This window comes from Symphalangus syndactylus, chromosome 13 (assembly GCF_028878055.3).
Source record: "Symphalangus syndactylus isolate Jambi chromosome 13, NHGRI_mSymSyn1-v2.1_pri, whole genome shotgun sequence".
Taxonomy (NCBI): Eukaryota; Metazoa; Chordata; class Mammalia; order Primates; family Hylobatidae; genus Symphalangus; species Symphalangus syndactylus.
The window spans coordinates 39,698,358-39,724,137 of NC_072435.2; the positions used below are offsets into that span (position 1 = coordinate 39,698,358).

The 25,780-nt window shown below is 46.8% G+C and overlaps 1 protein-coding gene across 4 annotated transcripts in view; it reads right to left on the reverse strand.

Moving 5' to 3' along the window:
- The window catches only part of CACNA1A (calcium voltage-gated channel subunit alpha1 A), a 308,974-nt gene extending 283,483 nt beyond the window's left edge, over nucleotides 1-25,491 (reverse strand). For 3 of the 4 annotated variants that reach the window (XM_055235696.2, XM_055235694.2, XM_063616137.1), the window contains exon 1: nucleotides 23,954-25,490. In XM_055235696.2, the coding sequence (XP_055091671.1) occupies nucleotides 23,954-24,246 (293 nt within the window). In that variant the 5' untranslated portion in view covers nucleotides 24,247-25,490. Of the gene's footprint in view, nucleotides 1-23,953 lie in introns of all 4 variants that reach the window. The other variant, XM_055235695.2, reaches the window with a different exon arrangement.
- Between the last annotated feature and the right edge of the window lie 289 nt (nucleotides 25,492-25,780).

Here is a 25,780-nt window from a genome sequence, read left to right on the forward strand (position 1 = left end):
GTCTCTACTAAAATACAAAAAAATTAGCCGGGCGTGGTGGTGGGCGCCTGTAGTCCCAGCTACTCGGGAGGCTGAGGCAGGAGAATGGCGTGAACCCAGGAGGCGGAGCTTCCAGTGAGCTGAGATTGTACCACTTCACTCCAGCTAGGGTGACAGAGTGAGACTCTGTCTCAAAAAAAAAAAAAAAAAAAAAAAAAGAATAGCAGCAAGGCAAACCTTCTTTTTCTTTTTTCCACCTGAGAACCTAATTTCACTTTGTGAAAAAGACAAAGTGACGTGTCCACTAAACCTTCTTCTCCATGGACTGAATTTCTCAGTTCCCCCTGCAGTCAGATGGACCACGGGTATTGCCTGTCTTCCATTACCCCAAATCCACTCTCCTTCCTTCTTTACGCTTCTAGGACTGTCACATGGGGGGGCTGTGTGGATGGGCTCATTGGGCTCCCAACCCTCTGGCTTTGGACAATAGGGAACATTTATTCTGCCAGCTTCCTGTTAGGAAATGCTCCCTCTCTCTCTTTCTCTCCCCCCTTCTTTCTCTCAACTTGTGTGTGTGTGTGTGTGTGTGTGTGTGTGTGTCTTTGTGAGTCTGTCTCTCTCTCTCTCTCTCTGCCTCCTTCCTCTCTTCCTCCCTCTCTGTTTCAGTAAGGGCCCACACCTTTGTAAGCTATCTCTTAATTTGATTCTTAAGCTATCTCTTAATTTGATTCTTGGTGTAATCTTCCGTTTCCTACTGGGACCCTCTCTCATACACCATGGGATGAAATTCCAGTCCACAGAATGCAGGTAGAAGTGAGGTTCACTACTTCTATATGTGGCCTCCCAAAACTTCCTGTGTGAGCCTTCATACTCTTTTCCTACAGGCCAGAAGTGAAGGACTTTCTGTTCTTAGGGGATGGTGGAGCCACACATGGAAAGAGCCTGGGTCCTGAAATCACCACATGGAATGCCACTTGCTGATTATCTGATTGGATTTAGGGTGAGTGAGAAGTACATTGGTATTGCCTTAAGCTACTGCAGACTCGGGGGTTGCTTGTTACAGCAGCAAGCATATGGTAATACACCTTTAAGAAGACTGTTCTTCCCCACTTGGAGAAGTTGGCTCCACCCCAACTCCATAAAGTCATGTGACCCACGCCTAAGCCAATCAGAGCACCCCTTTCTCCACCTCCCATTTCCCCACAGTGATTGGTTCTGGCCTGAGCACATGACCTAAGCAACAGCCAATCAAAAGCAAGAAAGCATTTGCTGAGAATTCCGGGAAGATGGCTGAAAAAGAGAGAAGACTCTCTCTCTGAATATGATCTTGGGCAGACTGGAGGGCTGGAAGTGCAGCTAAGTCATGGATAATGGAGCCAGCTGCAAAAAGTAGAGTCAAGAAACAGAAACAGAGGCCTAATGGTGTTATCTGATCCCTAGATCCAAAATCCAAATCCCTAGGTCCAAAAGCCTGAAGCTGGATACTCCTGAGACTCTTCAGTCCCATGAGTCAATACAATCCCCACTTCTTGTTTAAGCCCCTTTGAGTTTTCTACCTCTTGCAAGTAAAGGGAACTAAGGGATTCACATAGGTAAACATAATGAGTCCACGCCATGTGTCAGGCCCGCTGACCTCACAGCAAGTCAACAGGTAGATACTTTTACTTTAATTCCTATTTTATAGGCAAGGAAATGGGGACCTTTTAAATTGGCCAGGAGCACCTCAGTAGGGAAATTATTTGCAAAAGAGTATGTTTGGAGATTGGGTGTGTGAGCTTGAGTAATTGGGATTGGGCTGAAAGTCCAGAAACCAATCCCGAAAGCAACATCTTTTATGTGATTTCAAGAGTGCCAATTAACTTCCCCCATTCTATAAAAAATGGAGATAAAAACCCTTCGACTTCTTCTCCACCAATTTCATAATGTTTGTCTGGGTAACAAAGTAACGTAACAGTTAAAAGGTGCTCTGAAGGAAAGGCTAGCAACTCATCCTTGCTGTTGTTAATAAACAGTCATTGTTGAATTGGTTCCAGAAACCCTGGGGGCCAGGGGCTGTCCAGTGACTCTCTTGGCCAGAATTCCAAAGACCATCTGTGGCAAATACATCCTCCAGAGCACATACCCTTGGCAGGATCACAAACTGCTTTTCTCACCCAGAAAACACAACCAGAAAAGAAACAGAGAGAGAGGGGAGAGAGGGGAAAAATCATGCCAGCTCAAAATATCTTTCAATCTGATCAATGATTTCCATCTCCACAGCCACCATGCCAGCCCAAGGCACACTTCCCTGAATGACTGAAATCATTTCCTAATTGGTCTCATGGCTTTTTATTCTTGCTCTGTTCCAATACATTCTCCATGCAGCAACCAGTGGAACCATTCACAGACATAAAATCATTGTATTACTGCTTCAGTAGCGTGACAGTGCCTTTAGGATAAATATCAAATTCCTAAGCACCTTCCACAGGACCTTTGCACTTGCTGTTCCCTGTGGCCAAAACATCTTTTCCACCATTCCCACCCCTACAATAGCAGAAGCCCACTAAAGACTCAGTTTATCAGCACTTCCCTGGAAGATGTTGTTTTACATGTTTCTTTTAGAGCAAGTCAGACTTGTCCCTTTTTGCAAGGCCTATAACATTTTAAATTATAAGTAGTAATAGCTATTTACATGTCATCCTTGCCAGACTGTAAATCCCATGAAAGCCATGATTGCATCTGTCATGTCCGTCACTGTAACTCAGTGCCTGGCACATAGTTGGCACTCAGTAAATATTTGTGGCTTCAAAGGTTGAGTATGAAAACAGACCAGATGAAAGAAGGTAAAAGTTAAACAGTCAAGAGGTTGTCTTGCAGATCACTGGGGCAAGAATGGGCTTTTTAATAAATGATGCTGGGACAATTCTTATGGAATAAAAAGGAAGTTGGACCCCTACCTAACACCACACATAAAAATCAATCCCAAGCTGATTAAAGACATACAGTGAACACAACTGTAAAACTTTCAGAAATAACATAAAATATATCCATGGCCTCAGGGTAGAAATGATTTTCTTAAATAAGATACAAAGCCCACAAACTATAAAGGAAAAGATTTCTAAAATCAACCACATCAAAATTAAGAACTGTTGGTGATCAAAAGACATTATAAAAAAGAAATCAAAAGCCAAGCCAAGAGAAAATATTGCATAACATATAATGATGAAGAATCAGTTTCCAGGCTATGTAAGGATCACCTACAAATCAATATTTTTTTTAAAGTGACCTAATCAAAAATGGACAGAGTATGTAGAGGCACTTCACAAAAAAGCAAGCTTGAATAGTCAATAAATATTTTAAACTATGTTCACTCTAATTTGTAATCAGGGGATGCAAACTAAAATCACAATGAGAAATCACCATGAGAAAGGCTATAACTTAAAAATCTGACAACACCAAGTGTTGGCAAGGTTGTGAAGCATCTTGAATGCTCACCCACCACTGGCAGGAGTGTAAATTAGCACAAGCACTTTGGAAAATTGTTTGGCAGTGTTTAGTCAAGGTGAAAATGTACAAATCTTAGTATCCAACAATTTCACACAGAGCAGTGTGCTCCAGAGAGACTCCTGCACGCGAACAGCAGAATCCATAAACAACCAACAAAGCTGCTTATGCCAGTGTCAAAAGAGAACAAAGTCACAGGCTCATCATCAATGAATAAACATGATCATGAAAGAGCTGCAGTGACCACAATGAGGATGAAATCTCACAAAGGTAACTGCAAACCAATGAAGCGAAATACAAAACAACTCCTCTCACATGATTTTATTCACATAAAACTCAAAACCACATAATATCTGACTATATTGCTTCAGGATGCGTACTTAGGTGGTACAACCACAAAGGAAAGCAAGTGAATGGTTCCCATACAATCTCCAATAGTGGTTCCTCCAAGAGGGAAGGAGTGGCTGTGATTGAGGATGAGCCTGAGGGAGAATCTGATGGTGGCCCTGTGGCTCTTGACCTGGGTAAAATGGGTGTATGCTTCATGGTTTGGTCTTTAAAATGTTCATCTATGTTCCTACACTCTTCTCTAGGTTTCTTCTCTCTCTCTGTCTCTCTCTCTCACACACACACACACACACACACACACGCGCACGTCAGCTGAAGACTAAAAAAAAAAGACACATACACCAAGCGACAGTTTATGCTGAGAAAGAGAAAAGGGGAAAATACCCAGACAGAAAATTAAAAGATAACATAGACACAGGAAATGAAAAGAGATGACGAGTTGGCAAGACAGCGAGGGTAAGGAAATGAGAACTGGAGAGACAGAAAAAAGAAAAAATAATAAGATGGTCAAGGATAACAGGAGAAGGGGAACATACAAGAAGCAATATTGTCTCTCTTCTTTCTGTCTCTCTTTCTCTGTATTTCCTCTCTTCCTCCATCGCTCTCCCTCTCCTTCATCCCTTCCATCTTTTGTCTCTGTTTTCCCTCACCACTGCCTTCCTTGCACTTCCTCCATCCAGGTCCTTTTCTCCCCTTCTATCTCTGTCTCTTTCTCACCTTCCACTTTTCTTTCTCTCTCATCTCTCTTTTTCTCTGTGTGTCTCTTCTTTGTCTCCTCTGTCTCTTCCTTCTTCCCTACACACGCAGTCTCTCTTTCTTTTAACACATATTTATCAAGTGGCTGCCCTGTGCTGGACACACTGCTAAAAAAGAGGCCCTGGCTGGGGGAAATGGGATGGCATGGCCCACCGTGGTTCCCAAGCATCAGTGGCATGGACGCCTGCCCAGGGCGCCTCATCCCAGCTCCAGCATGGACCTGTGGGCTGCCTGCCACTCTCTCCCCATCATTAATTTCACTATCAAACACTCCCAGCATCACAAGTTGTAGGTCTTATTTATTAAATATTTAACTAGGAGAAACCCAGCTGAGATGAAACCTCTCATTTGTGGCAGCCACAGGAGAGCAGAACATGGACCTGCTGCTGGGATTAAGCCAGGCTGATGAGTAGAACCAGGGTGCCCAGAGGGGGAAACAGGTGGGGGCAGCCCCCAGTGGGGAGAGGAAGACCCAGAAATGCAGGGAGCTGGGCTTTCACACAGTCTCACCTGGATGGCGAGAGGTTGTCAGCCAGGGAAGGTGAGTTCAAAAACCCCCAAAACCAGAATAGGTCAATCTATACAGACAGAAGATTAGTAGTTGCCAGGGGCTGGGGGAGCGGGGAGAGACGGGGAGTGAGCACTTAGTGAGTACAGGGTCTCCTTTTTGGTCTTGGAACTAGAGAGAGGTGATGGTTGCACAACACTGAGTGTATTAAATGCCACCAAACTGTACACTTTAAAATGGTTAATGGTCAATTTTATGTTATGGGAATTTTATCTCAATGTTTTAAAAATTAAAAAAAAAATCCCACACCCAAACCCATTAACCATTAGCTCTAAGGCTGCTGACCTCATTTTTTAAAATTCATGCTTATTACACAGGCACTGCTTACTATCAATCCGAGGCACCTGCTCAGCATTTTGGGTTTCTTTCTTTCTTTTTTAGAAACAGGGTCTCACTCTTGTCCCCCAGGCTGCAGTGCAGTGGCACCATCATTGTTCACTGCAGCCTTGAACTCCTGGACTCAAGGGATCCCCCCACCTCTGCCTCCCAAGCAGCTAGGACTACAGGCATGCACCACTACACCTGGGTAATGTTTAAATGTTGCCCAGGCTGGTCTCAAACTCCTGGCTTCAAGCAATCCTCCCACTTCAGCCTCCCAAAGTGCTAGGATTATAGGTGTGAGCCACTGCATCTGACCCTACTCAGCGCTTTGAATCATCCCATCATTTACTTCTCACAGCCCTGGGAGGGAGGTGCCAGCAGGTCTCTAGTTTTAGAGAGAAGGGAGCTTGTGGTTCAGAGAGGGTAAGTGGCTTGCCCTCACACAGCTCCAACTTCAGTCTACCTGCTTAGCCCCCTGATGGGCTCTCTGCTAACTCTGGCTGAACTTTAGAAACCTTGGGGAGTTTTCAAACATTCCCCACTCCAGGGGAAACCCCGGACAAATCTCTCCAGCATCTGTGGGGCTGGAGCTTGGGGCATCAGCATTTTCTTTTTTCTTTTCTTTTCTTTTTTTTTTTTTGAGACAGAGTCCCACTCTGTCACCCAGGCTGGAGTGCAGCAGTGCCATCTCAGCTTACTGCAACCTCCACCTCCCAGGTTCAAGCAATTCTCCTGCCTCAGCCTCCCAAGTAGCTGGGACTACAGGTGTGTGCCACTACACCTGGGTAATTTTTATAATTTTTAGTAGAGATGGAGTTTCACCATGTTGGCCAGGCTGGTCTTGAACTCCTGACCTCAGGTGATCCACCCGCCTTGGCCTCCTAAAGTGCTGGGATTACACACGTGAGCCACTGTGCCCAGCCCCAGCATTTTTAAAGCTTCCAAGTGATTAGAAGGTGCAGCCAAGATCACCTGAGGAATGTCGTTGAAGAGCAGATTGGGATTGAGTAGGTCTGGGGTAGGGGATGAGATTCTGCATTTCCAACAAGCTGCCAGGAGATGCTGATTCTGTTGGTTCAGGGACCCTGGCAACATGTCCGGTAGGATGTTCTAGATCTGCACTATTCAGCACAGTGGTCACTAAGCCACACAGGGTCATCGGGCACTTCAAATGTGGCCAGTGAAACTCAGGGGCTGTTTTTATTGTAATTAATTTCTTTTTTTTTTTTTTTTTTTTTTTGAGACGGAGTCTTTCTCTGTTGCCCAGGCTGGAGTGCAGTGGCGCAATCTCAGCTCACTGCAACCTCTGCCTCCTGGGTTCAAGCAATTCTCCTGCCTCAGCCTCCTGAGTAGCTGGGACTATGGGTGTACACCACCATGCCCAGCTAATTTTTATATTTTTAGTACAGATGGGGTTTCACCATGTTGGCCAGGATGGTCTCCATCTCCTGACCTTGTGATCTGCCCGCCTCGGCCTCTCAAAGTGTTGGGATTATAGCTGTGAGCCACCACACGTGGCCTGTAATTAATTTCTAAAATTGCAATAGCCATGTGTGGCTACTGGCTACCTTATTTGGCAGCATAGGTCTCCCGGGCTCAAGAGATCCTCCTACCTCAGCCTCCCGAGTAGCTGGGACTACAGGCATACGCCAACACCCTTGGCCAATTTTTGTATTTTTTTATAGAGATGGGGTTTCACCATGTTGCCCAGGCTGGTCTCAAACTCCTGGGTTCAGCCTCCCAAAGTGCTGGGATTACAGGCACAAGCCACTGAGCCTAGCCTGGTCTGCATCTGTAAGTGATCCAAGACCTAAGGCCAAGGGTGAGACAAACACCTTAGGGGAGCAACGAAGAAATTAGGAACTCACTTGGGTCCTCCACCTTTCCTTTCTCAGCACTGGCCACCTGCTCAGGGGCCTTCACCTGTCCCCTTGGGTCTCCCCAACCAATCCCTGCTTCACTCCCCAGACAGAACCATCAGAGCCTCCCCACAGCAGCCCCTGACTTCTCCTACTCCTCAGATCACCCTAAATCAAGCCCACATCTCCCCTTGGGTTTCCTCTTATCTCAGTTTCTCAGTTGTATCTCCTGTCACCTCCAAATGCAGCTAAGATCACCCGGGAGATCTTTATTTTTGAGCCTTAGTACTTATCACACTCAAACTGTCCTTTACCTGTTTATCTGGTCCTTGGACTCTCTCTCTCTCCCCACCCAGAACATCAGCCACACCAGGGCAGGGATTTTTGTCCGTGTGTTTATTTCTCTCTGCGTTTTGTCCATCTACTTCCCAGTGCCCATGCCAAGGAGGAAATTAAGAGCTTGCTGGTCATTAGAGAAAAGTAAATGACCAGCAATGACTACCTGCTGAGAATTTACTATGTGCCACACATGATGTTTTATAGTCACTATCCATTTAATCCTTGCAACATTCCTGGAAGAAAATGCTACACTGCTTATCTTATAGATGACGAAACAGAGTGGTTAAGGTTAGGTAGCTTCCCAAAGGCCACACCACCAATAGAAACCTAGTCCTAGCCCAGGCATGGTAGCTCACGCCTGTAATGCCAGCACTTTGGGAAGCTGAGGCAGGAGGATCACCAGGTCAAGAGATCGAGACCAGCCTGGCCAACATGGTGAAACCCCGTCTCTACGAAAAATGCAAAAATTAGCCGGACATGGTGGCGTGTGCCTGTAGTCCCAGCCACTTGGGAGGCTGAGGCAGGAAAATCACTTGAACCGGGAGGCAGAGGTTGCAGTGAGCTGAGATTGCGCCATTGCACTCCAGCCTGGGCAACAGAGCAAGACTCCATCTCAAAAAAGAAAAGAAAAGAAAGGAAAAGAAAAGAAAAGGAGGAAGGAAGGAAGGAACGAGAGAGGAAGGAAGGAAGGAGAAAAAGAAAGAAAGAAAGAGAAAGAAAGGAAGGAAGGAAGCAAGGAAGGAAGGGAGAGAGAGAGAGGAAGGAAGGGAAAGAAAGGAAAGAGAAAGGAAGGAAGGAAGAAAGAAGGAAGGGAGGGATGGAGGGAGGGAGGGAAAGACAAAGAAAAGGAAGGAAAGGAAGAAAAGGAAGGAAGGAAGAAAGAAAGAAAAAGAAAGAAAGAAAGAAAGAAAGAAAGAAAGAAAGAAAGAAAGAAAGAAAGAAAGAAAGAAAGAAAAAGAAGGAAGGAAGGAAAGAAAGGGAGGGAGGGAAAGGAAGGAAGGAAGGGGAAGGAAGGAAGGAAAGGAAAGGAAAGGAAAGGAAAGGAAAGGAAAGGAAAGGAAGAAACCTAATCCTAGTTGAGCTCAGACTCTGTCCCTTAACCATTGTCCCGTGACATCTCTTGCCCACTGGCACACCAACCTCTCTGGAATGCAAATGGTTTCCCAGAGAAAACTTGAGTATTTTTCCCTCTGGGTTTTTATCCCTGCTGTGCCTTCACCTGTCGCATAAAGTTTCTCCATTTGCTAGATGTGTGACCTTGGCAAGCAGTGTTAGCTCTCTGAGTCTCAGTGTGCACATCTGGAAACTGGGGGCAAAAATAAGTGCCATGAGCTCTGGGGGCTGGGATGAAGTTCTCATAAACTGCCAGGGCAGTTCTCATAAAGCTTAGGGGCTCATAAGCTCCCCACAGAGAGGAGCTACTGTTACTATAACTATTCACCACAAAGCAGAGAGTTTCCATGTCCTCCTGGGACATGGTGCTTCCTCTTTATCAGGGATGGAGTGAAATCTTGACATGAGCAAGGGCAGGGGCCAAGAGAAGGGCCTTTCCGTCATGAATGTGGAAAATGGTCTGCTTGCTTTTCATCAGGTTTTGGCGGTTGGGGACATGGGGAATCCTGTTTGGTCAGTTAGAGGAGTCGCAGCTGGTCCTAAAGCTTGGAGAGCTTGCACTAAATCATGTGGCTGCCATTTCGCTTTGAAATAAAGGGGCTGTCAAAGGGCCAGATGTGGTGGTACACCTGTAGTCCCAGCTACTCAGGAGGCTAAGCTGGGAGGATTGCTTGAGCCCGGGTGGTCGAGGCTGCAGTGAGCCATGATCGCACCACTGTGCTCCAGCCTAGAGGACAGAGTGAGACCTCACCTCTAAAAGTAAATTTTAAAAAGGGCTTGTCAGCACCAACAGAGGTACACAGAGGCGCACACACACGATTGCACTGGGGAGGGAGGAGGCCGATACCTATAACAGTAATACATCAGACTCTTATTTGGCACCCACTGTGTGTCAGGTACTGTTTTGAGTGCCGCTTGAATCCTCACAACCACCCCACAAGGCAGGCACTAATGTTATACCACTTTTACTGATGAGGAAAGGGAGGCCCAGGGGGCTAAGCAATTTGCCTAAAATGATATGAATGGAAATAAGCAGAGTTGGTATTTGAACCTAGGGAGCCAGCCTCCACAGCCTCCCTCCCTCCACTACACTGGACTGCCTCAAGCCCCACACACAGCCATGACATGCCTCAATTTCGACAGAAACTTGCTCAATCCCCCAAAGACATCGGTAAAGAATGTCCCTGAGAAAACAAAGGAAAGGGTATCCAAATAGCCCACAGAGATCTGGAAAATGCTCTATGTCTTAAGTCACCAAAGAAATGCACATGATACCACAACAGGATTCCACTTTCACTTATTTGATTGGTGAAGACGTAAAATCAAGGGAGGGCAAGCCTGATTGGGCCACGTGAAGGTCCCAGGGAAAGGGGACCTTGGAATTTGAAAGGGCACAGACTTCCTGTTTCTTGCAACCTGGCCCCAAAGCCTGACATACGACCTTGCCATACCATTTCCAGGAATCTGTCCTAGGGAAACAGTGACAGAAGTGTGCAAAGACTTCTCTACCAGGACGCTCACTACAGTGTGATCAGTATTGGTGGAAAAACGGCTGGTCTCAAAACAAATATACAAAAGGAAGCCCATTTTTGTTATGAAAAGCAAAATTTTAGGTATATCGGGTGGGGGGGGAAAGGAGCGGTTATTCCATTTCCTTTGGAAAAAAACAAAATCCCCACCATAGTTCACAAAGCCTAGAACAAGCCAACCTTGTCACCTCCGTGCCCTCACCTCCTCCCATTCACCTGGCATACAGTAGGTGCTCAGTCAACATTTATGAATGAATGAACGCACTCCTCCCCATTCCCCTCCATCTCTAAGCTGATATGATCCAGGGTCTCTCTCCTGTACATTCCTAAGGGTGTGGGGACCAAGGAATATAGAAACACAGTCCATACCAGCAGCATTCACCATGCCAGGAGACCAAAGAAAATAAGGCACGATTTTCAAACTGGGCAACAGAAGGAGAAGGAGAGAGAAGGGGAGGCCGCCGCAGTTTTCATTCCAACATTTTCCAACTCTGGGTGAGATTTCCTTCTATATACTCATCTATATTTACATCAACGAATCTGTCGGTAGCAAGCCTGTTGCTTCTTGTGTGGGATCTAAAGTTCACAGAAAGCTGGCTTAGACACCCAGCTAGGAAGACAAACTGTAAATTAAATTTAAGTCACCCAAAAACCCTAAATCCACCCACTCCCCTTGAAGAAACCCATGACATCTATTACATCAAGATTTCTCAACCTTGGTATTACTGGCATTTGGAGCTGGATAATTCTTTACTGAGAAAGGCTGTCCTGTGCATTTTAAGATGCTGAACTGCATCCCTGGTTTCTACCAGCCAGATGCCATTAGCATCTTGCCCCCTCCCCCTACATTCGTGACAACCAAAAATGTCTCCAGACATTGCCAAAAGTCCCCTCGGGGGAAAAATTGCTCCCAGTTCAAAAGCACTGCTTTACATGCAGCCCAGGAAAAATTCCAAACCATTTAACTGTTCTTTCTCTGTTCCTTGTCATCAACATCCTGAATATACCAGTCACCTGTTCTCAAAATTCCTTCTACAGATTCAAAGAAAGTGGTAACAACAGAGTTTCAATTATGGGCTTGGAGTGCCATATATAGACAAGAATTTCATTCTAAAAACTATCAGAACCTTGGACAGAGATTCACACACAAAGATGTTTACTGCACTGTTATTTATAATGGCAAAACAAACAGCTAGAGATGGTTACATGAATATAATACATGTATAAAGTGGAACATTATCAGATACTAACAACAGTCTTTTCTGGGGTTGCCACCAACCCATACAGCACCACTGTATGAATTTAAACAAGACACCCCTTTCTCTGGTTGTGAAATTAAACAAGACACCCATTTCTCTGATTGTGAACTTAAACAAAACACCCCTTTCTCTGTCAAAAACTGTCATAATAGCTTCATCTTGCTAGAACAAGATACTTAAGCTTTTATCAGCTGGGGTACTGAAATAATAGACATACAAGCTCCATGATACTTATGATACGTGACATGCTATCTTTGTGCAGTGCACAACCTGTGCAACTGAACATGGTGGCCCTTATTTTTTCAAGGATACCTAGTGGCATGGAAATGTGTTCCTAAAAGTTTACATCCATAAAAAGGTATGGGATGAAATACATTAAAATGTCTTCAGAGATTTTTTGTGGATGACAGAGTATACATATATTTTATATTCTTTTTTGTACATTAGATGTTCAGTAAATGAAGAGGATAGGCCTCTTGGAGGAGGTAACTTTTGGGCTGAGACCTAAATGAAGAGAAGGAGTTAGCCATGGGGAGACCTGGAGAAACAGTGATGCAGGCAGAGGAAATAGCTTATGCTGAACAGAAGGAATGTCACGTAATGCAAATGACGTGGGTATAAGTAAAAATGGTCAGCAGGGCTGAGACAGAGTAGACAATGAAAGGAAGGTAGACAATGAAAGAGATGAGATCAAAGACAAAACAGGGACCAGATCACATGGGACCTTAAAGGACCCTGCTACATCAATGTGTTAGTCCAGTTTCACACTGCTATAAAAGTAATTTATAAAGAAAAGAGGTTCAATTGACTCACAGTTCTGCATGGCTGGGGAGGCCTCAGGAAACTTACAAATCATGGTAGAAGGCAAAGGGAAAGCAAGGCACGTCTTACATGGCAGCAGGAGAGGAGAGAGAGGAAAGAGGCCCACACAGCTTAAAACCATCAGATCTCATGAGAACTCACTATCACAAGAACAGCATGGGGGAAATCACCCCCATGATCCAATCACCTCCACCAGGTCCCTCCCATGACATGTGGGTGAGATTTGGGTGAGGACACAGAGAAAAACTGTATCAATCAGTAATCTGTAATCTCTGGCTAGTGGGTAAGAATCTGGGGCATTTACCCAATCGGCTTGGAAGAGAAATAGTCTACCAGTCCATCACTACATACTATCCTATCTACCAATGGAGCAAAATCCAAGGAATTCCACTTTCAGTCCCAGTACTGAAACAAAACCAGGTGTTACCAGAATTTTAATAATCTTTGTTCAATAACACTGTTTACTTTCCTCACCATTACTCAATTAAATACTTATGCATGATATAGTGCAGGAACTTTGGGGGGATGTGAGGAAGGCAAATCACTGTCCCCTACCCTCAAGGAGCTTTCTAATTACATAGGTAAAACCTAAACATACAATATTTATTTTTATTTTTATTTTTTTGAGATGGAGTCTCGCTCGGTCGCCCAAGCTGGAGTGCAGTGGCGCGATCTCAGCTCACTGCAAGCTCTGCCTCCCAGGTTCACACCGTTCTCCTGCCTCAGCCTCCCAAGTAGCTGGGACTACAGGTGCCCACCACCACGCCTGGCTAATTTTTTGTATTTCTAGTAGAGATGGGGTTTCACCCTGTTAGCCAGGATGGTCTCGATCTCCTGACCTTGTGATCTGCCCGCTTTGGCCTCCCAAAGTCCTAAGCATACAATCTTATTGATTTTTGCAAAAGTGTACAAAATTCACTTGATACTGGAAAAGGTACAAATAAGGTGGTAAGCGGAGAGACTTGGCCATTCCCAAGTCGAACAGAACACTAACTATCAGAGAGACCCACATATAGACAACTACCCTTCCATACACCCTTATATCCAACATCCACCCATCCACCCACCCATTCAACCATCTATCATCCACTCATCTACCCATCCAGTCATCCATATTTTCACCCCTCAATCCAGTCTAGTCATCTGCCTATTTTTTCATCCAGCCATATATTCACTCATACACCAATCCATCCAGTCATCCATCCACCCAGTCATCCATTCACCCATCCATTTGTCCACCCACCCATGGAGTCATCTGCCAATCTACTTATCCACCCACCTACCCATCCAATCACCCATGCTTCCTTCCTTCCTTCATCCCATCTATCCATCCACTCATCCATGCATCTGTTCAACCATCCATCCATCCATCCACCCAGCCATCCAACACTAACTGCAGGGGATGCCTCCATCCCACCTAAACCACAAACATCCAGCTATGATCCATAATTTAAAAGACTGCATTGTGATCAGAAACAGGCCACAAGTCAAAAATTTGCATTCTGACAACTCTTTCAAAGACAACTCAAGTCTCTAAACATTTCTGACCATTCCAATTTGTGTAAGACCCAAACACTCCACGTCCTTGTAAGACCCTCACAGATGCTAACCTATGTTTGCTGCTCTGAAGTATTTGATGTCTTCAAAGATGGTGCCCTTGGGGAGAAGGCAAGACTACAGACAGTATATTTAGAGGAAGGGGAAGCTGTGGGGAGATTGGAGAGTCTGGCAATGGGGCACAGCAAATGAGAGAAAAAGATTAGAAACATGGAAGAAGGATTGCTGAGACGTGGGGAAAATCCTGCGTGGGCCTAGGAACCATGGAATTCTAGTGTGGACAATCAATGAGACCTTGTGATTGTGTTCTCCTTGGCTTATATACTGGAGCAACAGTGATGGAGCTGATCATTCAGAAGAATGGGTTAACAACGTAGACACCAAAAATAACAGAGATCAAGGGAGTTGAGACACTTGGCAAGAAAGAGCAGAATATTAACACTTATGCAGCACCTACTGTGTGCCACACACTATTCTCAGCACTGGGTCAGAGAAGCCCAAATATGGCCACCCACATAAGTCCATCCATCTACCCACTCTTCCATGTATAAACACATATAGTGCTTACTAAGTGTCAGGCACCATTCTAAACATCAGATGTATTAACTCATTTAATCCTCCCGGATAGGAGCTATTAGGATCCCCATTGGAGCTATTAGAATCCCCACTGGGACAGACTGGGAAACTGAAGCACAGAACACTTAAGTGACTTGCCCAAGATCACGCAGCCAGTGACTAGCAGAGCTGGGATCTGAGCCCCAGCCACCTAGCTCCAGAATCCATGCTCTCAATCAACCATGCTGCTTCTCTACAACCATATCAATTGCCAGTGTCTAAACCACAGGTTCTGACTTTCAGAATACAAGCAGGACCAAGCGCTAACTGGTTGACCCAGCCTCTTAGAGAAAATGATGAGTAAACTGTGAAATGGCTTAGCTCCTGTCATAAATGCTGATGAATCTCAGCTGATTCTAGGTGAAGCTGGATTTCCAAGTACACAGACTAAAATTAACACCTCGAATTCATTCATTCAAAATTATTGATTCCTTACAGCAGCATTGTTCATAACAGCAAACAAAGAAACAATCCCCCACCCCAAACTAGAAACATCCCAAATACCCATTGCCCAGGAAAATGAATGAATTGTTTGTATCATCACAGAATGAAATATTATATAGCACAGAAAAGTAAAAGACCAGCAGTTACACTCAACAACAGAGATGAATCTTAAACATATACAGTCGAGGATTGGACGCAGTGGCTCACGCCTGTAATCCCAGCACTTTGAAAGGCCGAGGCGGGCAGATCACCTGAGGTCAGGAGTTCAAAACCAGCCTGGCCAACGTGATGAAACCCCCATCTCTACTAAAAACACAACAATTAGCTGGGCATGGTGGCAGGCGCCTGTAATCCCAGCTACTGGGGAGGCTGAGGCAGGAGAATCACTTGAACCCGGGAGGTGGAGGTTGCAGTGAGCCGAGATTGCGCCATTGCACTCCAGCCTGGGCAACAAGAGTGAAACTCCATCTCAAAAAAAAAAAAAATATATATATATATATATACACACACACATAGTTGAGTGGGGAAAAAAAAGTGCAAGTCCCAAAAGATGAAAAAGCTCAGAAACAAGGAAGGTTAAATTTATATTGTTAAAGCTGGGTAAGGTGGTGCATGCCTATAGCCCCAGCTTCTCAGGAGGCTAATGCAGGAGGATTGCTTGAGCCTAGGAGGTCGAGGCTGTAGTGAGCCATGATCATGCCACTGCACTCCAGCCTGGGTGACAGAGTGAGACTCTGACTCAAAATAAATAAATAAATAAAATTCATTGAGTTCGCTACTTCACAGGATGATTACATATGCCATGTGCTTTCTGGGTACGGTATCTTTTAACCTTGTTACAATTCCTTGGACATAGGACTACTGTCCCCGTTTTACAGAGGAGAAGACTGAGGCTCCACAACTGTGAGCTGGAGCTGAGATTTGCAGCCAGGGTGGCCTGTTCCCAAGCTCTATATGCTTCCCCTCCATCCAATATCACCTTCCCTCCTCTCTTCCTCCTTACAGCCTCCACTCCTTGTGCTATTAATCAAACAGACACATTCCTATGCAGACGCCACAACACGCCACGAACACATTTCACTGCAGTGATGGTCAGCATAGCCCTCCCACCCACACACACCATGCCCGTCATTCTCAATAAAGAAGATAATAAAGATCACGGAGATAAAAGAACATGACAGACTCTGGAAGATCAGAATCCATGTAACACCACTGCGGGCCAAGTTTTAAGTCTGCCCGAGAGTCTCACTGAAGACAAATCCATCCATTTTTACAAAAAGGTAACATCCAGACTTCGCCCTCCTGCAAATGCTGCTCGTATGAAAATACTTTAAAAATCAGTTTAAAATTACATATACTTTTTACACATAGGCCTAAAATGAGAAAGGAACTTAACAGCGTGAATATTATTTACTGGCAAGTGGGTGACTAAGTTGGGTTTCCCTCATGGCTCCAGAGAGGGGACTCTTGAATACTGTTATTTGGGGGCTGGGAGGCTGCTAATTTCTAACTGCAGGTGCAGCCTGAGCAACAGGCACCTTTAAGGAAGACTCACGGCTGCTCCCAGCCTGAACGGCAGATAAAGCCAAGTCTGACCGAAGCAAGATGTCAAAACTTGATCCGGACTTAACTCAGGCATTTCCCTTCATAGCTGGAATCTCTCTTGTATTAGCTGCCTTAAAGACGGCTTCTAAAAGCTGCATTCATTCCAATAAAAAGTCTTGGCTTTTCAGAGGGAATAAGTAACTGACTCTCCCCCTTTCTTGGTCAACGGCATCATCTCTTGCACCATTCTTCTCTCTCAGGTGTTAAGAATTCACCATTAGGGTGACCAGCGCCCCAGTTTGCCCAGGACTGTGAGTTTCCAGAGATGCTAAATCCAGGATAGTCCCAGGCAACCCTGGCTGAAGGGTCACCCTACTCAGGTAAGAACTAAGGCCCAGTGGTTTTTGAAACCCAAGTTGCTGTGCCCACCCATCTGGTTCCCTCGCCAGGAATGTTCCTTGTTTTTCTTATTTTTTTAGGGAGTGAGGAGAAGGAAGACCAAAGTTTGGAAGGGGAGGGAGGTACGTAATTCTAAACCAAAAGTTGAGCAAAGTTATTCTGTTGAGTTTGCAGTGGACACCTGGGGTGGCCATCCTGGGCTGCACTCTGGACCGGCCCCAAAGGAAGAGACAGGGCGTGGAAGAGGGGAAGAGGGAAGCTAATTATATACTTTAAAACTCCCTCACCTTGTCACCCACAGAGGGAGGGAGGGACCAAAGGAGGAAAGAGAATTAATTTTATCTTAGACCCAAGGGAATAGAAAAATGGGTCAAGTGGCCATGAATTTGTTTTCTCCTGAAAGCTTCCACAGAGAACGGAGAATGCAAAATGTCCAAAGGTGGCTTTAAAGAGTGCCACGCTCAGGTTAATCAATCCACACTGACCAGTCGTGGGGGGCAGAGGGGGGTTGGGGGGGGCGCTTCGCTCCCATTCCTACCCAGAAAGCCTCGTTTCTAGCCTGTTTCCAAAAAAAGAACACTGGAACCAAAATGATTCCTTGATATTACGGCTCTTGCGTTTTGGGGTTTTTCTCTGTGCTGGAGACTGTGCTGGCCATTTTTCACACACGACCCCATTTAATCTCCTGAGAGCCCTCCAAGGGAGATGCTACTAGAAGGAATATCCCCATCATGCATGTCAAGAAACAGGCTCTGGTGCCCAAGATAACATGGCTGGTGAATAATGTGAACCTGGGCCAGTCTGACCCAGAGTCCGGAGTGTTTTCCCTCTCCTCTCTGCCCTCTTTCAGAGCAGGCACCATCCCATCCGGCCCTTTTCTCAGGAGCTGAGCTGGCATTCTCAGAAATGCGTTACTGCACGGCTCTTAGGCTCTGATCATTTCTGGATGGAGTCCACCTTCCCAGCGGTGCTTTTTATTGCTGAGAAAGTGTATATGTGTGCTTGCTACTGGCGGAGGGGGAGGACAGGGAGGGGGAAACATAAGCCCTACGCACCCAACAGATGCCTCCCACTCCAAGTCCCTGAAGAAAGGCTTCATTCTCAAGGGGCCACTGCATCCAATCTACTCAAGCACTAACGTTTCAGAAACCTTCACTGGTCTGATAATCTCATGAACAGTCTCTCAACCCCCTGCACCTAAAACCCACCAAAATCCTAAAACGTTGGCACAAGGGTAGATCAGATGTTATACAATTTAGTTAATGGGTGAAGACAGGCACTTTTTCTCATTTGCTCAGCAAACGTTTATGGGGCGCCTGCTTTGACCCGCACACTGGGGTTGCAGTGGTGAAGAACAGGGTAAAGATCATGGGTCTCACAGACTCAGAGCTTGACTTTTTCCTGGGGAATGGTAGAACTACCAGGGAGGGGTGGAATCCCACCCAAGAGAACCCCTTCTTTCTCTCTCTGTAGTGCAGGCACATAGCTTTGAATGACATCCTTAATCTTTCTTATTTCTCTGACTGGGATTTAACACTATTACTTCCACTCCTTTCCATAGATCCACATCCCTAATCCTAAGCCATTGAGGCCAGACGTGCCTTTGGAATTCAGAATCCAGGGCTTTTAGAGGCATCACAAAGACGGGAATGTAAAATGGTACAACCACTTAGGAAAACAGTTTGAGAGCCTCTTATAAAATTAAACATACACCTACCACACAACTCAGCAATCTCACTCCTGGGTTAATTTACCCAAGAGAAATGAAATGTATGAAATGAAATGTTCCCACTAAAACCTGTACGCCAATGTTTATAGCAGCTCTATTCATAATCATCAAAACTGGAAGCATCCCAATGTCCTTCGGCTGGGAAGCAAACTCTGGTCCATCCATATCATGGAATCCTGCTCAACACCAAAAAGGAAGGCGCTACTGTCACAGGCAACAGCATGAATGAATCTCAAAGTCTGAGTAAAATAATCCACATTCAAAAGGCTACATACTGTGAAATTATATTTATATGACCTTCGGCAAAAGGCAAAGCTGTAGGGATGGAGAACAGATCAGTGGTTGAACAGGCTGGGGAAGTGGGGTGCTGATTCAAGGGGGCACTGTGGGGGTATTTTAGGGTTGATGAAACTGTCCCATATCTTGATTTGGGTGGTGGCCACAACTACATCCATTTGTCAAAACTTGCAGACCAGTATGTCAAAAGGGTGAATTTTGCTACAAATAAATTATACCTCAATAAACCTATTTTTTTTTTTTTTTGAGACAGAGTCTCAAAAAAAAGTACAATGGTGCAATCTCGGCTCACTGCAACCTCCGCCTCCCAGGTTCAAATGATTCTCCTGCCTCAGCCTCCCGAGTAGCTGGGATTATAGACGCACAACATCACGCTTGGCTAATTTTTGTATTTTTAGTAGAGACAGGGTTTTACCATGTTGGCCAGGCTGGTCTCGAACTCCTGACCTCATGATCCACTGGCCTCAGCCTCCCAAAGTGCTGGGATTATAGGTATGAACCACCATACCTGGCCCCTATAAACCTGATTTTTAAGGAAAAGAAAAATGATAACAAGATGTCTCTATGATCTAACCTGAATACTCCAACCCTAGCCCATGAACTTACCACATGGGGAATCCCTAGAAGCTAGCTAGAAAAGCAGAATCCCAGACCCCACCCAAATCCTGCTGGACCAGAACCATCCTGTTAACAAGACAACTTCCATGCACCTGAAAGTTTGACAGGACTACAACGCAGACCTAACAGTCAGGAGCTGAAGCAGCCAGCACCTCACCATCAAGCACATCTAACATTTCTGCTGCAAAACATACTCAGATGCACACCAAGTAGAATGAATGAAAACTGTAAATTAAGACTTCAAACTGAAGTCAGTTCAGGTTAGGTTTTATCTCTGTATGAGCTCATCTTTTGGTTTTTGGAGCTTTTTGGATTGGGGAATTGTGGATAAGAAATTGCACCCTTTTTGAAAATACTCCCATTGGAAAAGCCGTGCTAAATTTTACTTTGCAGAATTTTGCTCCTCTGGAAATGCCAGCCATGCCGGTCTAGTACAAGGATCATGTAAGCGACACCATCCTGCCCTCTACGGCAGTACCTTCTAGAACATTCTATCTCTCAGGACAGGCCAAGAGTCTGATAACCTGCTGCCATGTCTCCCAGCACTTCTCATGCAGAAAGTTTCTCTTTAGAGAGCTTTTCTTTAAAAAAAAAAAAAAAAAAAAAAATGAGAGGAGTGCCAATCAGCCAATGTCCACAGATGTCAAAGCGATGTGACCTGCTGTCAATGTGACTTTAGGTGTCTTGTTAAGACTTCTGCAAACCGGATGAAAAGCTGGAATTCTATGTGTAATTCAGGAGACTGTGCATGATAATACACAGACCTGTTTCCAGTGTTCCTCCAATGGCCTGAGTTTCTACATCATGTTCAGTGGGAGACCTGGTAGCGCAGGGAGGGCTGGAAAGATGACATTCACCTTGGCACTTGGTAGAAGGAGTGAGTGGCATTAAGTGGGGAGGGAACTCTAGGAAGGTTGACAGATGCTCCTTTTTGAGCTGACAGATCTGAGCTCTTCGGCAATCATCAGAGACCCTCATGGCCCTATTTGAATCACAATTCCAATCTATGAAAACATGAAACCAAGGTGTGTGGCCAAGACGGCTTGCTGCCTGGCATGAGAAAAACACGGCAATGTAAATTTGAACATCAAAGACTTCCATTTGGGTTTTCTCACTTAGGAAGAGGGGAAAAAATGAAATAAATGAGGATTCTTAATTCTCATTGATGGCTTCAAGTTTGACCCACTGAGAGATGAAAGAGGAAGAAATCATAGTGACAAACTGCCCTGAGTGTGGAGAAAGCAAGACTGCATCCTTCACCGGTGTACCATGCCGGAATTTACATTTGGAAGTAGCACTCTTAGGCCCTGTGAGCATACAGACAAGTTCATGGATCATTCACTCACTTCTCTTCCACAAGACAGGGAGGAACCTGCTTTCCATATCGACCTGCAACCCTTAGTCAACACCATTTCCAAATACACATCCCACGACACACGCATCAAAAAGTAGCAGGGGCGATTCCACTTCTATCTAAGAGAACTGTGGGAAAAAAATAATAAAAGACACAAGAATGTTCCCAATGGCACAAACAGAAATGACACAAATGCCTATCAACAGTAGAATGGATAGATTGTGGCAGAGTCACATACACAGACGTGAGCAAAAGAAGCCAGTGGCAAAACAACGTACTGTGTGACTCCATTTACATGATGTTTAAAAGAGGCAAAATGAACCTTAGAAGTCAGGTGAGTGGTACCCTTGTTGGGGGAGCAACTAGGAGGCGGTATGGGGAGGGGGACTTCCAGGGGACTGATCGGGACCTGGGTGCTGGATACGTGGGTGTGTTCATTTTGTAAAACTCTATGAATCTGAATATATGTACTTGCCTGTACATATATTAGACTTTATTCTAAAAGTTCAGAATAAGTACCTACACACATTTTTTTCACTCTCAGGATATGCTTAAACATTTTTTTTTAATGGCAGAAATATTTGGATAAAAAAGTAAAATGTTCTGCCCTGGTATCGTGACTCTGACATTCCACGTGGTCTTTCTCTTTACACTGGCCTGAATTCTTTTATTCACTACCTCCCTCCCCAGGTCTCTGTCCATCCCCTCTCATCTCCAACCCTCCCACCCACCCCGCCACAGCCCTCCGCTCCATCCAGGACAGAGAAAGCTCAGTCCTGGATGACCCAGCTCGATGACAGATTGTGGGGTGGGGAGTTTTCCCTTCCAGAGTAGGGCTGTATAATGTGTTTGTTACCTCGGGCCAAAGAGAACAAAAACAGTCTGCAGAGAGCAAAATGCACAAACTCATCATAAGAGCAAGAAAGCCCTGGGCGAGCTGGCCAGAGAATAGATGAAGTGGCAAGCAACACTCGCAATTCACCTGCCTCCCTCTCCCACGATTCCCCCTTCCGAGGGGCCGCTGCAATCCCCCTCTCCCCCAACAGCCCTCCAATCTGCAGGATTCAGGCTGGACAGAGGTAAGCTAAGGACACAGCAGAAGGGCTCCCCACCTCCTTCCTTTCCCCTTAGAAGTCTCCAAATCCAGGCTCCAGAAGGCGATCTAAAGCCATTTTCAATGAGGAAACCTGTCAGCCGAGCAAAGCCCTCTCACTCCTGGAGCTAACTGGGTGTGCACCCATGAATACCTTGTCCTCCTGCAAGGCACTCCCACCCCTCGCTCTGTTGATGGGCAGAGTAATCACACCAGCCCTGAGCACTTCAATGGGCCTAGGATGGGGAGGAATTGCTAACCTTAAGAACCAGCCTCTTCAAGAGGCTGAAACTTAGGAAGCAAAGACCTGGCACCTGCTTTGGGCACCAACGGAGATGGCATCGTAGTTAGAGGTATGCTCCCCTCAAAAGCACCTCTGATGAACTTCTTAATTTTCCCTACTCTCAAAGTAGACCACTCACACACTCCAAAACCTCAGTGCCCTCTGTTGCAATCCCAGCACCCAGGATCCAAGAGCCAGGCTCGATTTTGAACCCCCCGAAGTGAGTCCCTCTACCACCCGCCATGCTCCTCAAACAGCAACCCCTGGGGACCACACAGGGCCCAGCCCCGTTTAGTCTATAACTGCAAAAACACACACAAAAGGGATAGGGGACTCATCGTTGAGCCCCAGGGACCCATCCAGCCCGTTCATTTTTACACAGAGGGCAGCTGGCTGGAACCGTGCGGAGAAGCGGCACATCTGGGCATGGCACGGTGGCCAGCCAGCCTGGGCAGCAGGGTGTGTCCCCCCTCCTGGAATCTGGGTCATGCTTAGATAACTGCTAGAAAGCCCGACTAATTACCCACCCTTGCCTGCCTACATCTCGATAGATGTTAAGCCCTCCTCAAGGTTTATTTCAAGCAGGCAGGGATTTAAAGAAACACAGAAGATCTGCATTTTGATAGCATCTCCACAGATGAAAATGTGGGCTTCACCTTTTTCCTCTGGATCTTTGATAAAAAAAAAAAAAAATTTAAAAGGCATTTACCTACCTAAAATGTCCACATGGGTGCTGATTCTCCTGGTGTTCCCTCTCGGCTACTTGGGGTAGGAAAAGCTGGACCTGGTGCTCTAGAATGGACCCACCACCTCATTTGCTCTTGCCCTGTCTTTCTTACTGAAAGTGTCCAGATCAGGTCTTCCCAGGCCAGGGGCCCAGATAAAGCAAATGGGATCTCTTTCTCTACACCCTCAAAGATGATGAGGTTCCCCAATCAGCGGTTAAAGGCAATGGGACCTACACACATGAGGGAGACATAAGCGCCCCCCAGCCCATCACTACCCTCTTCAGATCGGACCAGAGGCCCACCCTGGGGTATTCACTCCGGCTAGTGCTGGCTTCTCAGTGTGAAGGCCACATGGACTCCCTCTTGCTCTTGGCCCTGGAAGCTCCCAAGCGCCCTGCCCTAAAAGTGCGGCGGCCCCCCACCTTGGGGAAAGCAGTAGTGGGGAGGCTGTCCAGCTTCCCCTGCGTGGACTCCAGTGAGCGACGGCCAAGAAAACCCAACCAAGGCCCCCATAGTTCCCCTGCCCTGGCCAGAAGCGCCCAGGCCCGAGCCCTCTCTAAGCTCACTCCGTAGAACTCCAAACCCTCCGCACCTGGCTCGAAACCCCCACCAAGGCCCCTGGCGACCCCAGGCCCCAGATCTCATTCTAGAGTCGGTCCTTGGGAAGGATCCACTCTCCGCTGCCCACCCTCAGCCCCCCACAAACCCATTCCCAAGCCTCCAGGGTAGCTCAACCCAGCTCGGGGTGGAGAGATTCTTTCACACTCCTCCCGGTGCCCCCTCTCCCAGCCCCTGGAAGACCCCCCTCCTCCCCACCTCCCATCAACCCCCGGGTCTCTCTCCCAGCCTGGAAGAGGGGAGGCGGAGGGAGGAGGGGGAGGCGCAGCTGCTGCTGGGGTTCGGGCAAAAGGATATGGCCATTCGGTGATCTTTTTGGCGTATTTTCTCACCACGTTGTCTTCGCTGAAGAGGAAGAGAGACCGGTTAACCGTGAGGCAGTTCTGTCGGACGGGGATGGGGTTGTAGAGTGCCATGGTCCGCGCTCTCTGCGCCATTGACTGCTTGTACATCCTTTGCGCCCCGGGCTGCCCGCCCTGCCGGCTGCCCCCGGCTCCTCGCCCGCCTCCGGCGCCCACGACCACCCCGGCGGCTGCCCCGGAGCCTCCTCCCCCGTAGCGGGCCGGCATCTCGTCTCCGAAGCGGGCCATTCTGCAAAGAGCAAAGGGCTCCGGGTTACGCTGCGGCGAACGATGCGGAAGACGCCGCCGCCGCCGCCGCCGCTGATGCTGAGGCTGCCGGGGCTGGGAGCGCGGCGGCTGGAGCTACGACTGCGGAGACGCTCCACGGCCCAGCCCATCGGGCGGCGGCGGCTCGGCGCCTCGGGTCGGGGGCTCAGAAGGCGGCTGCCCGGGCCGAGCCGGGGATAGCAGCTCGGGACATCTTCCTGGCTGACCCCGGAGAAGGAGGGGCGGGAGGAGGGTGCGGGGGCGGGGCGCGGGGGCCCGGGGAGGAGGGGGGAGGGGAGAGAGAAGCGAGGCAAAAAATAACCGAGGAAGGAATCCAGGCAATCCCCAGTCCACCCACTCCGGAAAAAAAAAAAAAAAAAAAAAAGACAGTTAAAAAAAAAAAAAAAACACCACCCAACGCACACCCCCTTTAAGACGCGAACGGTTTGCAAAGGACGCCCCCCCCGGGACGCAGTGGAAGCTTCAAATTCCTCCGAGGTCCGGGTCAGGCTGGCATCTTGCAAAAGGAGTGCGCTCGGCCCATTTAAAAAAAAAAAAAAAAAATATATATATATATATATATATATATGTATTCAAAAATAAAGAAAGACAAAACCCAGGTCTTTGCTGGGTGGGGAGGGCAGCAAAAAAAAAAAAATTAACTGCCCTTCTGTTTTGCTGGAGTTCCTAGACCTTAAAAATGCTGAAAGATCTGTAGCTCAAAAAATAAAATAAAAATAAAGAAGATGAAAGGGAAGAGAAAGAGGGGGGAGGGGGAGTGAGACGCTCCAGAGGGTTCCTAAGGAGTCTTCACACCGCAGGGTCCAAGTTTAAAAAAAAAAGAAAAAAAAATTTTTTTTCTTCCTGAATCACCAGCGGCTGCCTCTTCTGCTCCCGGAGGAAGTGTGAGTGTGTGTGTGCGCACAGCGTTTCGCTCAGTGGTGCCTCATCTTGGGGTTAAATTGCAGCAGTGAAATCCTGAAAATTCCCAACAGGGGGAAAAGAGAGAGAGAGGTATGAGCCCTCCGCTTAGCCACTCAGTAGCTGCCCCTGCATGCTGCAATGCCCCTCCACCCTCCAAATCCCTCCACCTCCTCCTTCTCTAGGTTTTGCTAAAATAAGACTGGTGTGGAGGGTTGCGGGTAGAAGAAGGTAAAGAGGAAAAAAAATGGGCGCAAAGGTCTGAACCACTGGCCAGCAAGCGGAAAAGGGGAGCAATTGATGAGTTTAACAGCAGAAGGACCCACCCAGAGTGTCGACACATGAGGGCCCGCGACCAATCGTGGAGGCGCGGGGGGACCGGGCTCAGCGGAGTTTGTGGGGGAGAGAGGGGAGCGCCGCATGGTTGGGAGGCAGGGAGGGGGGAATTGGGGTGCTTCCTCCTCCCCTGGGAGGAAAGCCTGTTTTCCACCCGGTTCCACTTCGGTTGCAGACAACCGGACGCTCCCCAGCATCTTGCAATGAGAAGGCAGGATGGAGGCAGGAAAAAAACTTAAAAGACAGAAGAGAGAAGGGG